The 15847-nt window shown below is 39.2% G+C and overlaps 1 protein-coding gene across 18 annotated transcripts in view; it reads left to right on the top strand.

The window, feature by feature from the left end:
• SEC22C (SEC22 homolog C, vesicle trafficking protein) overlaps positions 1-15847 on the top strand; it is a 37913-nt gene that overhangs the window by 189 nt on the left and 21877 nt on the right. For 9 of the 18 annotated variants that reach the window (XR_012672753.1, XR_012672755.1, XR_012672754.1 and 6 more), the window contains exons 2-6: positions 5045-5142; positions 5725-5934; positions 8160-8323; positions 10213-10395; positions 15371-15489. Coding sequence is in view for 15 of the 18 variants with exons in the window: in XM_075144307.1 (XP_075000408.1) it covers positions 5753-5934; positions 8160-8323; positions 10213-10395; positions 15371-15489 (648 nt within the window). In the remaining 3 variants the exon portion in view is untranslated. Of the gene's footprint in view, positions 1-598; positions 1686-4373; positions 4461-5044; positions 5143-5724; positions 5935-8159; positions 8324-10212; positions 10396-15370; positions 15490-15847 lie in introns of those variants that run through there. The other 9 variants (XM_075144299.1, XM_075144298.1, XM_075144295.1 and 6 more) reach the window with 9 other exon arrangements.

Below are 15847 nucleotides of genomic sequence, written 5' to 3'. Positions count from 1 at the left end.
CCGTGCCGCTCCGGGGTGTGTGTGTGGTGTGTGGGGGGAGAGGGATGGGCCCTCAGGGGGTGGGCCGGGGGGGTGAGCAGGGGTAATGTGGGGCCCTCTGGCAGGGAAGTGAGGTTTGGGGTGCTTGAGGGGAGGTGGGGTCTTGGGGGATGTGGGGGTGAGCGGGGGTCATGTGCCTGTTGGGGTGGGGGTCCTGTCAGATGGATGTAGGATTTGGGGGTTCCTTGGAGTGCTTGAGGGGTGTAGGGGGAGGAGGACTTGGGACTCTGAGGAGGGTTTGGGTTGGGCTGGGGATGTCTTGAGGTGAGCTGGGATGGGAGTAAGATTTGGGGGTGTCGGGTGCTTGAGGGGTGTATGGGGAGACTTGTCAGTACGAAAGAGTGCCCTGATGAGGGGGGTGGCTTTCAAGGTGTCTGGGTTTATTGAAGAGTGTGGGAAAGGGGTGCTTTTGGGGGTTTTGGGAGTCTTAATGTGGGGGAGAAGAGGGGTCAATAGAGTTTAGGTGTGTGTAATGTGGTGAGTGGAACAGGATGGATATCGGAAGGGTCCTGAGTTATGTGGGCTGGTGAAGGTACGGAGATGAGCTGGTGGGCTCAGCCTTTAGGAGGCTTCAGGGTGCAGGTTGGTGGGGGTGGGTGCGTATTCGGGAGCAGATATGGTGGCTGATTTTTCTGAGAGATTAATCTAGGGGGAGAGCTTCAGAGCCTTACAGAGTTGTTACGGTGTGGTTTGGGCAAGGGTTAGGAGGACTGTCCATTGAGGCAGTGCGGTTGATGGGGGAGCTGAATGCTGGGGTTTGAGTTTTGTGTAACACACGTTATTTCTGGTAATTCATAGGAGTATGTGTAGACAGGAGATTTGTGATGGTAAGGGTTTTCTATGTGGTTCCCTTTGGGGATAAGAATAAAGCCTGTAGGGTTTATATAGCCTATAGGCTCTTGATATCCACAAATCCTGTTTTAAAAGCTGGGATAGCATCATGCTTTTAAATTGTTTTTATTCACTGCTGAATCTGGAGAGTGGCTCTTGTTGTGCTGTAGGTCTGTGATATCTGTAGCTTGGTCAGCACTGCCGTGAGCATTGGGGGAGAGCAATTGGGAAGAAGCAGATGGATGCCATTACTGCAGTCTTAGAAGATGAGAAATTTAACATCATTTCAGATTTGCTTTTTTATGTATGTGAAAAGAGGATAAATTCCACCTCGTGATCCTGCAGAGAAGTAGTAACTCTCCCTCATGAACCATGTCTCAATTCCTTTTCTCTTCGTGCTGGTTGAGACTGAAACCAGGGCTTGAGCTGCAGCTCTGTTAAATGTTTTGTGTTTGATTGAGTCAACCTGAATCTCTTTCGTATTCTGGCATCCCCCCTGTAGCTCTCTGTGACTCCCTCTGAAGCTCACCCGCCTGAGGAAAGATGCATTAGGTGCAGTAGTTACGATCATGTATCAAGCTATCACGTGTCCAAAAAACTTCACAGGCTGCTTCAGGAGCCTCCTGGACTGTGGTAACATTCACTAAAGCTTTCTGCTCTTCTGTCAGTAGGAAGATCAGAACTTGACAAAATAGTTGGATGTTGTTGGGTTTGAAACTGTCCCTTGTGCCACCTCTAGAAAGAAGAGAGATGTGACTCTGAACAGGGAGAGAAGACGAACGCTTGAGAGCGATCCTGGTAACAAGACATTCCTTGTTAGTGTTATGTCATTCTTAGAAGGAAACTTCTGCTTTTGATAGTTAGATAAAATAATTTCTCGAAGAACAGTATTTTTAAAATAATTCCCTCCATGAACTATGTACGGGTTTGCATTTGCTTTCGTAGCCTTTTGAGTAGATTGAGACAATAAGGTAGGAGTTTGTCTAGCATTTGGAGAAGTGTGGCGCTTGTGAATTGGGTCTAATCTTCTTATTTGAAAGAGCTTGCGTAACGGTGTAGTAAAGTGTAAGAGGTCTGATTAAGGCTGCCTTAATAATCCCTACGTAGTCTCTGGAGAGAGCTGGCCACTACCTAGGAAGCAAGGGATGGAGGAACTGCGCTTCAGACAACTTAGATGCCTACTGTGGGCATACCCTGAAGAGTCTTGTTTGTTACAAGACCAGTAAATATGTGCTGTTTATGTGAGTGCTACCCTAAACAGTTTTCTTCTGAAGTGTTGTTAGATGTACAGGTGCTTCAAATAATGAAAAAACAATCTGTGTTTACTTCAGTCATAAATTATAACTTGTTCTTCTGAAACAATCACTTAAAATATTTCTCAAGGTTTTGCATGCTTTGTGCCGGGAAAATAGCTGGGCTGACATGATGTTATTAGTTCTGAATACCGCAATATTCGATATCTGCTTAATCAAAAGACACAAGTACATTGTCAAAGTTCGGGACCTGAGTTCAAAGGCCTGCCACGTAAAGTCAGTTGCAGATACTTTGGGCTGCTAATCATGTGCAAACAGAAAGAGACTGGAGGAGGAAAGGGTGGGTTGATCTGAAATAGTAAGATCATAGATTTCCTTGGTTATGTGCACACCTTGATCAGTCCAGTAAGTTGTGATATGCAGTCACTTACAGCTGACGTGGCAAAATTGGCTTGCAAGTAATTAAACTTTCGAGGGAGGTGACATAGTAACTCTTATTTGCCACGGGCACAGAACACCTTCCAATGTGCAAGTAACAAGAGGCTTGTGAAAAAGCAAAAAGAAAACCCAGAGCCTCGTTGAGGGGCAGTGCCAGAGTAGGTGGGCTGGGGGAATGTGGAAAAGGAAAGGAAAGGCTAGATGAGTTTGAGTGATAGGTGGTTGGTGATAGGAGTTACACAGAAGACAGGTGAACCAGTTGCATGAATTTATTTTTAGGCTTTGCCCTCTTCTGCGGGGTGATGTTGGCTCTCGCCTCTTTTAGCTGAGCCTGTGCTACATTTGAAAGAAACCCCTGAATTATGAAAAACTTGTATATTTTTTTTTTTAACTCCTCAGAAGTCTTTACAGGTACTGTTCTCAAATCTCACACCTTTTTGATCTTTTGGGGAGTAGGGTGTTACCTATGCAAACCTTCCTTTAGACTGTGTAAATGGGAGCTCTGTAAGAAGCAGAACCAGTGAACACGTTTCCAGTCATTTTGCTCTAAGGTTGTGCTCACCTGCTCTCTGTTAAGGTCAGAGTCACTGCGTCAGCCTTTCTCTCTGTTGGGGATGTACCTTTCTTTTGTACACATTCGCTTATTTTCACAAAACCAAAAGGCACGTAAGATATCTATCCCACTTGCACTTACAGCTTGGTTGTGTGAGCTTTGTTTCCTTAGGCAGCAAAACTAAAAAGTCACAGGCAGGTAGGTTTAAAAAAAAAAACAAAAAACAAATCAAGCCTTTTGGATGAATACAACAGTGATAGTCTGATAGTACGTTACAGCAGGTGTATTCTCCAGGGAAGGAGTGTTGACTCATTTCTCCAGTGAAGTCTGGCATTTAATTTGGAAGTCTGCCTGATGGTGACTGATACCAGATCTTTCACAGGAGAGCAGAGAATCCCTCTGATGGGCAGTTAGTGAAAGCCTTATGCCCTGAAGCATGACGGTTTGTATGTCTAGGAAAGTTGTATACCTTTATATGTGCAGTTGGTTAACTATAGGTGATGTTATCCCTAGTGATAAATATATATATATATTTTAATCTTAAACTCTTGCTGTTAGTGGCATAGTGAGTTGAATAATTTCATAGGCTAGATCCATTTTAGAAAATGTCTTTGGTTTCTAAGTTTGGTGCCTTTCCATTTTCCTGGTCATCTTCTGGCTGTTTCAGAAAGGTAAATGAGAGTGTTCAATGTATTGCCTCTGAGATGTTTGTCAGGTGGGATATTTTGGAATTATACTTCATCAGCGTTACCAACCATTGACCATAAAACAGTGCTATTCTGAGCAACCGTACTTAAAAGTTGACTGTGTTAATATTTCTGAGTTGGCAATTTTCTTTTTTGTTTTAATTTCACTTTTATGTTAAAGTTTAAGCAGCTTTCTGCACCATTTCTTTCATGGCTACTAGCACAATACATTGAAGATTGATGTGATGTTTCAAGTTGACATATAATAATCTTGATTATTGTTGAAATTCTTTTTGATGCATACTGAAATGAAATTAGTGAGCTTAGTTTGATGTTACAACTCAAATGGCTACTGGAGGAGAACTGTGAGAGGGATAGTGAAAAAAAATTAACATCTAATTCTTCTTTAATCTCCACTTAAACTCCAAGCAGTTCAAAATAACACTTGTCAAGTGATGTGTAATCTTCTGTAGATTTAATTTCCTTTTCTAAGCAAACAAGTTATGTGCAATTATGCTTTCTGTCAATTCCTCTGGCAATTGTTAGTTGCTTTAACATGCTGGCAAATTACAGCCACCTTTGACAGAGGGATGGTTCCTACAAGTTATGTGGAAATGATTCCTGTGGAGCAGAAACGAGACTCTCTTAGTGCCGCTTGTGGTAAGAACTCAACCCGTATTAGACATTAGAGGAGCTCTACAGGCAAGAGAGTTTATGAATGCCTGAACTAGAAGAGGCTTTGCTCTCTTACCTTCTTAGATAAGCAAAGCACTTGATGATGAGACACATGTTTCAAAGAAACTTTGAGCATCGTAATGAATTGTTTGATACAGGACTGTTTAAAGCAGTCGTTCTATCCAAAGTTTGAGTTCACAGTGTGATTTTTTATTTTTTCTTTTTTTTCCTTATGCTTTTTTTTTGCCTTTTTTTTTTTTCTTTGACTTGTTTGTGATAATAACTTAAAATCTGCTGATTTAGAGCTGCTCTTTTACAGGAAGCTAGGATAACTTAAAAACAATGATTGGGGCATCAGAAATGTTTTGCATATCATTTCATAGTGTCTTTGAATACATCTAGGAATTGATATATTGGACAAAAGAAATGAGTTGTTTGTTTTCCTTCAGGCAAAATAGTTTCTAGTAGTGCTAGTTACCCACTGCACAGGAGATTTTACATTGTAAATATGTATATACATATAGGTCATTAGTTAGTTTTCTAAAATGTTCATTATGGTTGTCTTTCAGAGATTATGTGAGCTGCTGCGTTAGTCTTCTAACATCTTGCACTGAATACTCATGGTATGTCTGAAGGACAGATCTCGTGTGTGTCCTGAATGTACCAGGTAAATCCCGATAATAACTTTTCATGGGAGATTTTTAAAGAGTAAGAAGTCAAGAGAGGGCAACTTTTATTCTATATTTAGTCCTAGTTGATTCTGTAAAAAGAGCCTGACAGGCTGTAGCCTAAAATTTATTTTTGTATTTGTGTGTTATAGTAGAAAATCAGACAACTGCAACACTAATGCAACTATTTGCAGCACTAGTAAAGATGCAGCGGGAGTTAGCCAGTTTCCATAAATACCTTTAAGAACTTTACTCGGTAAAGTTAAGAACTTTACTCATTTCTGATACATGAGGTAAAGCAGAAGGAGGGAAAATAGTGATATTTTTCAGGTAGATAATTCCCCTGTCAAATCCCCTGCCTCACCTTTTTCTCTGAGAGAGGCAGAAAATGCACACAGCTGTGACCTTTGAGAACAGTTTGATTGCCTTTCAATGGCAGTGGTGTTACAAGAGGTACTGTTCAGTAGCAGTGGTGAATAAACTCTTACCTTGACATATTTCTGGCTAGCATATTGGACTGTAAGTAACTAATAGCACATCCATTAATGTGCCATTAACCTAACTGAATATTTAATTTTCAGGTTGTCCTCATGAGTACTCCAGTGGAGAATGTCCATGATCTTCTTTGCCTGTGTGGTGCGGGTGAGGGATGGACTTCCTCTCTCAGCCTCCACAGATTTTCATTTCAACCAGGACTTTCTGGAATGCAGAAAGAGATTAAAGGCATTATCCTCAATTCTGGCACAGTATCCAAGTCGAGGCACGGCAAAAGGACGTGACCTTAACATACAGTAAGTCCCTGCTTTTGATTGTTTATTTTTTTGACTTTAATTTTTGAAATGGTTGTCCTGGGGATTAGTTGAACTTTAAGGATTAGGTATGTTCCATAGTGCCTAACTCCAATCTGAAATCCCACCACGCATGTCTAGATTGTTACCTCCAAACGGTATTTTGAAACCTTATTTCTCAGCACCACAGCCACACGGCTCCTGTTCAGTTTAGTGAGCGTATGTTAAGAATTGCTTATTTCAGTTGTCATTTTTTGTAGCAAATGCTTTCTGCTCAAGGGACAGTACTTGTTACTATTAGCAATTGGAGTATCTTGGACATCTACAAATACCTTCTAAGACGACATCCTAGTGCCTAGGAATTACTTAGTTTAGTCTAAACCCCAAACTCTTTTCTTCAGTGATTGTCAAGTCTTGCTGATGCCTTCTCTCGGGCTCCTACAGTTCTGGTCCTGGCTTGCACAGAACTGCCCTGACTCCCTCCTACTGCTGCCCACTGCATTTTCTGAATACCAGCAGGGTTCAAGTCTCTAGAAGCTCTGGCTGATGCGTGTGTCTTGAGGAGGCCCGAAGCATATATGACAATAGCCAGTATTATAAATTATAAATCTTTGCTTTTATTTATTGGAGAATGATCTGCTACTCTTTATTTTAAGAAATTAAGGTTTCATTCAGAGATGAGAATTTTTGTTTACTATTGATTTTAGTTTAGCTCTAAAAATGAGTTTTAGCTTGTGATCGCATTTCTGTTTTTTTTTTTTTCTTACCAGAAATGCGTAAGAAAGCATTCTTAAGAACGCTGTAAGAAAACTTTAAAGTGACCCTGAGCTAAAACTAAGTATCCCTTTTTGCGGTAGTGATTGGAGAAAGAAGATACATGAACTTACACTGAATCAATTGGAAAAGCAGAGATTAGCATTTTAATTCCTTTTCCCTCAAAGTGAACTTGTGCCCTTTAATGCTAACACGTTCTACTGCTTTTAATCTTCTGTAACCTCTACAGAAGTACGTATGCATCTGGCTCTGAAATGAGAAGAGTGCAAACAGATATGTGGCAAAAAGGCTATAAATTATTGACAACTGGGAAAAGGTAGTTTTACGCAGGCATGTTGTTGATCCTCAGCTGTGAGCTGGGGCAAGAGGAATTTAGGGAACGTACCCAGTGTAACTAGGCTGTAACGGAGCTAATCAAAACCATAAATCCCAAGTACATAGTACAATGAATAAATAGAAATATGATAAAATAGAAATCACGAGCATTTCTGTATGAGAGGGATGAAATATATAAATAGTAGAAAAGAGAGAAAATACGGAGAGTAATTGTTTGGCTTCAAAGCTTTGGTTTTATACTGAAATATTGCTAACAAATGGCTAACCTATAAAGGAAGATTTTCTCAGTCTTCTTTCAGAGATAATTACAAATCCATAATTATGGTGGGTACTGTGGAAGTTCAGCTATCTACATTATGAGTGCTGACATCTGAACTAGGTGCCCTGACTCTCATCTTATTTAGTGAAGCCTAGACGAGAGTGATTTATTTCATCCTTAAGTACATGCCTACATTTTGGTCAGATGAATCCCCTATTAAGTTTCCTACAAGGTTTTTGGGCTATCTGTAAGTGGAAACTTCTGCATAAATGTGGCTTCAGTGTTAGAGGGACCCCTTTTGGAGTAGAATTTTTATTGTGCTGTTTCTGATACAAACTCGTCTTTATTTGTTACAGATGACTTAGCAGTGACAGTGTTTGAATATCTTGGTTTGTGCAAGTTAACAAATATCTCTTGCTGTTAATATGAAGTTGTCGTATTCGTGGGGAGCAAGGAATACATCTGCTTGCTTGTTTTTACTTTTGTTAGTGGAAAGTCACTGTGTTTTCTTTCAAAATCTTCTTGCCTGTGATGTTTTCTGGCCATCTCTTTTCTTATTAACATGATTTAACGCCAGCCTGAGAAAATGTCCTCAATTTTTACTGATGCAGCAATTTAATAAAATCTGTATTGTGATCTTTAGTATGCCAAGGCATACTGAATGAGTTAAGAATAAGTGTTAGATCTACAGGGGCTGCAGGACTATTACAGCAGTGTGAACAATATATTTTTTGCAGTCTGCTCTTTCAGCACAGTCTGTACATTTTGTTTTGACAGAAAGCACAGTTTACTTCTCATGTTCAGCATGACTTTTGTACCTTTTTATGTTGATGTTACTTTTTTTTTTTTCCTATTTCAGTTTCCTTTCTTCTGGGGATATTGCCTGCATGGCAATCTGTTCCAGCAATTACTCAACCATCATGGCGTTTTGCTTCCTGGAAGAGCTTCAGTGGGAATTTGCTGCTTCCTATGATACAACAAGCATCAGTTTAGCTTCCAGACCGTATGCTTTTCTTGAATTTGGTTTGTAACTTTGTTCTCTAATAGTAGGAATTCTTTGTCTGCTACTTTTATGATGTTAAGTAATGTCTCCTGGCCAAAACCTGATCATAAAAATGTATCTGTGTGTGTGCCTTTGCATGCATGTGTAGGCGGAGGGGGAGATCTTGTAACTGCATTAAACTATTAGATTACTGGTTTTGCAGTTCCTGAGAGCGCCTGTAATAGATGAACAAAATGCTGTGGTGATTAATAAACAAGCACAGAAGAAAAAGAAATCCACATCTCAAACGCATTCTAACTTAATTAAAAAAAAAATCTGGCAAGTGGAGGCAGATGGGTACAGGAAAAAAGGGAGACAGAATAGATCATTGTGGGCAGCTTTACTTCTGGTATGAATTAGATTCACATACTACTTCATAATCATGCCTAGTGTTTCTTTTTTAACCTGATATAAATGGTTATCTTGCCAAGTAGCAACTGCTCTACTGAACCTTACAGGTTTGAAAAAGACAATTCCTTTACAGTGAGAAACTCTCTTCTGGAAAGGATAAGATATTGCAGTGGGTTAACACACTTCTATCCAGATTTCAGTAATAGTGTTAAGCTTATGCTTAAAGGATTGAGAAATCCACAAGGAAAGCATATTATACATCCATCTTGTATGTTGGTTGGATTCCCTGCAGAGCACACTCCAGGCATGATGTAATTTTATGTTGAGATCCAAATTACTCTTTTTTTTTTTTTTAACTTGAATAGGAATTTGAGAATTTATAGCCTCTTTTAATTGCATAAGGCTCTTTTTAAAGAGCCTATTTTTTCATTTTTACTATTATACTGTATTTTGTTACTGAGTCTACCTAATGTTGCTGTGTGGTTTTGGTTTTTTTTGGTTTTGTGGGTTTTTCTGTTTGTTTTGTTTTCTTTTTCCTTTTTCTTTCTTGTGGTTGCATCTAAGATGCACTTGATGCATAAGATCTTAGCCTTTTGCCTGGTAGTTACAGATAATTATAGCAGACTGACTTAAGGTAAAATACAGGATTTTTCACTAAAGAATGCTTATGACACTGTGTATTCTAGCACAACATAAAGTCCTCCTGTGTGGTCTCAAAACTCATGCTTAAGCTATTCCATATGTATCACATCCAGTAGTAGCTGTGGCCAACCTATGGTAACGATATCTTAAGGATACGGATTTTACTTATAGGTTGTTTCTGCATTTTATTTCCCTAAGCATTTGAAATAGCTTGAATTTGCCAATATCTTTGCACAATTAAATAGGAAGTAGCAGTATCCACAGTCAGGAACTTCAGCTCTGGAGGTGTGAGCAATTCGTCCTTGGACAAATTCTTCACTTAGTCTCAGTGCAACTCCTGTCAAAGCAGCAGCCACATTTGTGGAAAGGGATTTGCTTGCAAATGGTATTAAATTTAAAGTGTGAGAGATGAAGCAGGGTGATCTGTACATAGATCTGTGGCTTGGACGTTGGTGGAATCACTGTGGAATTGCCTCTGCCAGTCAGAGTTGCTTCCTGAATCAAATATAGGTTGAATTAATTTATCTCTGTGCTAGAAAATCTAATCCTTGACATTGTTAAAACACAATGTGGAATTGCTTCTCATGGTAGTTCATGGGTAGTTTAAGATATGCGTTACATCTACCCTGGAATATAAAAGCTTGTTTTCAGTCCACCAGCAGGCAGGATGTTGGGGTTTAAAGTATCCAGAACGGAGTGGGTGCAATATGAAATACGTAGGAAAGTTATTCCCTAACCATCAGTGGAATCTTATTCAAAAAGAAAAGAAGGAAGAAATGAAAAACAATCAAAAAAGAATGCCATGATTTGATTAACAATTACCTAAAGCACTTAACTTTTGCAGAGTTAATTGAAGCATGTTTTTATATTGTTTCAGATAACGTTATTCAGAAAGTGAAATGCCATTTTAACTGTGCGAGTGGCTCTCGAACGAAGGCCAACTGGGAGAAGGTTGAGGAGGAGCTGAAGTTCCGGCCCCCGGTTCAGCTGAAACTGGAGGATACAGAGCTGATGAATGGGATGACTAACGGTGGGCATGCAGGCGTTCATGTGGAGGTTGGTAAGTTACTACTACACACAGGTGACAGTAGACTTCCTGAACCTAACTTGGCAAATGACAGAAAAACATGTAACAGCAGTGGTTCCTTTTGCACTGAGAAATATATGTATCATGTGTATGAAACCCAAGAAAAAAGCCTGCCTTTCTATTATAGTAAACAACATACGGTCTTTAGATTATAGCAGGTATGCATCAGAGCCTTTAAGGTCTCACGGCAGTGTCTTTTTTTCCAGCCTTAGATCAGCTTCTCTCTCTGGATAATTAGTCGTAACTGGACTTGGTGTTTTCTATGTTAAATTCTCCTGCTTTTAAAATAGTTGTTTGATAAATTTCCTATGACAAAAGAAGCTCCACTAATTCATTACTTGTTGCAAACTCTGATAGAAGATACATAATTACAGTCGGAATGAGTTGCTTCAGCCTTGAGGAAAGAAAAGATGAGAAGAATATGAGCTAAGGGTAAAACTCTTGTTCTCAGACTGTCTGTCTTGGCTTTTTCTCCCCTCTTTGTTTCTCCTTTTACCTTATTCTTTAAAATTTAATGCATTTGACTAAAATTCTGAAAAAGGATATGTGTATCTGTATAAACAACACATAGAGACTTGACAAGGGATCTTTTTGTAAAGAATACTGACATTTTACCTGCTTTTAGAAGTACTAACCTCTATTTAGTTGTTGTAAAATTGGTATCTTCTTATTTGTGTTTCAATTGCGTAGTCAAAGTCCTGCGTACTTCCTTTACGAAATGAAACGCTTTTAATCCTATTAGCATGGTGGTTTAAATGCAGCTGGAGTGCCATGAGCTTGTATTTCCTCTTTTTTTTTTTTTTCCTGTTGTTCTTGGCTTATGAAACACTAATAAAATTAAGTTCCAGTTACTCAGTCATACTGTTTCTGATGGATGAGCTGGAATCTAATTTGACATAGGTATTTTAAGTTAAAATATAAAGGGGCAGTGGCCAAGAGGAAATAAAAATAGAATTGAACACATTTTATTTGCCAGTCAGATTTGTGAGTGCTCCTCAGAACTGTGCTTGAAGGTTAAATATTTTCATGATGTGACAGACCTTAGAAATTCTTTGCAGTAGTGTGGACAGTTTCAGTGCCAGTAAACATTTGCAAGCTAGTCTGTGTCCACAGACCAGAAATACATTTTCAGTTCCCCCATATTCTTAATTTGCTTTCTTTTACTTTCCATCTGGCTTTGTATTTCTGGCTCTTCTCTCTGGTCTAACCCAAATAATCTTACAGATTGTTCTGCCTTTATTTTAAGGATCATATTTATGATCATCTGTTTCCCTCAGCTGGAGTCAGCTTTCTTGGCTTATGTCTCTCTCCTCTCATCATTACCTACCAGCTGAATCCCACTTTGCAGCTCTAAGTTTAGCTGTGTGGATAGTGTTTGTTCCCATATTAATGTTATTTGTATTATGGCTCTTCTATACAGGAGACTTCTTGAGCATAAGTTGAAGGGTTATGGTTGCAGGAGAGCAGAATTTAATTGTGCCTACATTCTATGGTGAAGATAGATCAATCAGTGGATTGATCAAAACATCAGTCTCCTTACATGGTTGTAGCTGGTTCCTGTCTTCTTTTGAGCTGTGTGATCACATCCCCTGGCTCTTCATTTTAGTGTGAAAGGAGTCTGAAAAGTCAGGGCAGTTTTGTCCTTGTTAGTACATATAGGAACAAGAGCTTCCCCTGCCTCCTCACTTTTTTTTTTTTTTTTTAATTCTTTCTTCTGTTTGTTCCGTCCTTTGTTAACTAAACTCAGCCCAATTCTTGCTAGAAAGACACTAGCATTGTATCCTTGATCAACATCTACACAACCTCAGCTGTTGTTGCAAAAGCCTCACCTTGTGTCTCAATACAGGCACAGCTGATAAAGGACAGTGGGGTATGCATACAGAAGAAATGTGAAGTGTAAGTAGCTTTTTGTGAAGAGGGAGAGTTTTCACATCAAAACTGGCTCTATGAAGTAGAAGAACAACTTGTGCTATTCGTCTAGTAAGCACGCTGTTAAATTATGCAGCATTGTGCTCCCCTTGATGAATGTTCTTAGTCTTTTGTAGGCACACAGGGAGTCCTTCACAGAGTCCTTTTTAAGGTGTTTTTTTGAAGATGTCTCACATCTGTCTTTTGTGTGCTTGTATTTTATTTTAAAATGTTTGAGTCTGATTTCATTTTTCACTCCTGGTGCTGTCTTTATCTGGAGCTTTGAGTATGTGACTCATTGTCAAACCCTTGTTGTGCTATGCCTTGAAGAGACAGAACGGAGCGTGATACAGGCATTCATGTCAGTCTCTGGTTAAATAGCCAGAGGCCTCTGCTCAGAAAATCTTTTATAGGCGGAAACTTCCATTTCTTCATTGTGTGAGGGTGTTTTCACAGAATTGTTCTGTACATGTTCAAACCTGCAGATGCATTTTTCCTGGGTGCTAGATAATCCACAGTCCTCAGAACATCTTCTGTATGGTTCTTGTACTCTGAAGTGCCCAGCTTTTCTACTTGAAGAGTCAAATCAGTTTGAATCCCAATTAGCATTTAATTGTGCTTGTGCGAAATTGTGCTGTCTTGGACTAAGAGTGGTTGTACTGTCTTGTTCCCTTATTTAATGTAATAAGCAGTTCTAGTATGAAATTCTGTTTATAAAAATATGATTGAATTCACACAAGGAAGTGTAATAATTTTTCCCTAGCAGTACCCATCTCACTTGTTCTGTGCAATTTCATTTTGTGAATTATACCTCAGAATGATATAGCAGAAATAAAGCTCCACAGCAAACAATTTAAAGATCAGTTTTCACAGAATCTGAACCCTGAGCAACTGAATATTGTAATCTCTCCTGCATCTGTGATAGCAATTCTTTTTATCCTACTGGACAAACTTTTACATAATATTCCATGCTGTGGTCTTCAGCCTGCAGAAGCAGTATACTGACGCTTGCATTCTTCTTCCCTGGGGACTGGAAACTCTTGACATATAGAGTTTGCAAGATCCTGTACAATGAATGACACTTGTGCTTGATAATTTTTCTTTGTTTGAGAGACGCTGTATGCTTCTGAAGTAAACCTTAGAAACTGAGGAAGAAGAAACAGTAGTCTTTATTAGGAAATTTCCATGAGAGAGAGATATAGCTGCAACATTATTTAATTTATCAAAAATAATAGGAAACTGAATACTCAGATCAGTGAATGAACAAACATGCTGGTTCAGCTTCTGTTCAGAGTGCTGTTTGGACCTTAAATTTCACTGCATAGCAAAAAAGCAAAATTCCCTTTGAATGATAGGGTTACTTGCACCATTTATTTACATGAACATGTGTATGACAATAATATACAGTAATGCTGCATAATGTGACATATATCAAATGGAATTAATACAGTTCCTTCTGCAGCCGCTTTAGAAATGAAATTATGGATGTATGATGCATGCCAGACAAATTAATTACATAGACACTTATAAAAGATACTTATATCCCAATATTAATTTGGCACAAAACATTTTTACATCCATCTGTCAAAATCTCTCTTGAAGGAGAAGACACAAGTGTTTTCCTATCTTAAACCATGCAGTACTGCAATATTTAAGCTGTTACGGTGTTTCATCTGTCACTGAAACGAAGCCAGAGATGATGTCTGCTGTGTTGCTTAGTTCATCTGCAGTAGTCAGGAGCTGGCTACACCTGGACAGGAGGCAGAAGATCCTGAGAGCTGGGGAGACTTCTTGAGGGCTCATTCATTCTCTCCTGTATCTTATGAATGTTGGTGCAGGAGAGGATCTGGATTTGGTATCAGAGCTCCAAATTACCATTCTTATCGTTATGCTGGCAGCGTTCTACTTGTGGTGATGCAAGGACAGGGAGGGTATGGCAAGAAATGCGAGTATCTGGGTGTGGTGTCTATTGTTGAGCTAGCTAGTATAGCTAGGGAAAAAAAATAGGTGAGCTTTTGGACAGCCAAAACCCTGAATTAGAAGCAGTGGATTCCAAAGTTAAATACAAATTGATGATAATTGCTTTGACCTTTATTAGGTATGTATCAGTTAGAACATGCTGAAGAAATGGTATTTGGGTGTGTAGGTGTTAGAGTAAATAGTGGTAGTGGAGGAGGTGAGAAAGGAAAGAGAGGTAATTCGCTACCTGTGAAACGTGGGCAAGCTGGGAGAAAGGGCATTGTAATGCACTGTAAAATGCGGTTCAAAGGCCAAAAACGATAGCATCCAGTTTAATTCCTAGGCCCCAGTTTTGACCGTGTTTTGTCAGTCTGAGAGGCCCAAAGGTAAGAGCAGCAGTTCTGTGACAGATGTTTCTTCTCTGTCACTGGGTAGTACCATCTTGACAATTCCTACAACAACTATTCTAAGAGCAGAGCATCAGAATCCTTAGCTCCTGCAGCTGAATTTTGGCAACTGCTTGATTAGGGCACCGAATGCTATATGGAAACTATGATGGTGAAAATAAATTGCTGTATACCAGTCTGAACCCTCAAACTGTCAGTGGGAAGAAATAATTACCAGTTAATTACTAGGAAGAGATGAATTGCTGTCTTGCTTCTATGGGTGTCAGAAATCTAAGCTCTTTCCCAGACCTTTGGGCGCTTGAAGCCTCTAGCTTTTCCACTGACCTGTGAAGAGTGTTTAGTATGCTAACCTGCTGAAATAAACAGTTGAAAAATATCTACGTGCACCATAAAAGAAGACATTAATGCCAAATAGCTCAAGAACAATTCTATTCCTTAATCTGTTTAAAAAGTACTCCAGAGCTCTTGCTGGTTTCTAGATGTCTGAAGAACTGAACAGTGTAATGCAACAAAAAAGGTGTTTATATTCATAATTGGTCTTCTCTGGAGCAAGCATGAAAGGTTTTGAAAATGTTTAAAACCCACATAAGCTGATTTGAGTTGTTTTAAGTTAAAAGACTCAAAAGAATAGTGCTAACTTTCACTAATGTCTCTCTCCCCCCCTCCCCCTTAAGTCCCTACTTACAGAATGCAGCGTGTGACTCCCCTGGGGATTCTGTCGCTTGTTCTGAACATCATGTGTGGAGCTTTGAATCTCATTCGAGGAGTTCACCTAGCAGAGTATTCATTTCAGGTAATCCTGATCGAATTGAAACCTGTAAATGAGTCAAAGGCAGAGAGTTATTTGGGTAACCATATTAAGGGTGTCTCTTCTGCTGCTTAGTAGAGCATACATCTTTCCACAAGAAGAAAGATGTTTGTTTGTCCAGGGAATGTACAATTGATTGCTCACCTGCTAGACCTTATGTGTGCTGTTGTATATCGCAGCACATTGCATTTTATTCTTTTCTAGGGAGATTAACATTTGGAGAAATATTTTAGTCTTGCCAGGCTGGCTGGATCTTTTTTTTTTTCCATTCTTGTATTTTGTTCTAGATGCTTTTGTGTAAACTTTTTTAAATAAATGTGAAACTGTAAACAACTTTTAAAAA

This window comes from Calonectris borealis, chromosome 2 (assembly GCF_964195595.1).
Source record: "Calonectris borealis chromosome 2, bCalBor7.hap1.2, whole genome shotgun sequence".
NCBI lineage: Eukaryota > Metazoa > Chordata > Aves > Procellariiformes > Procellariidae > Calonectris > Calonectris borealis.
This window is presented reverse-complemented; position numbering and strand designations above follow the sequence as displayed.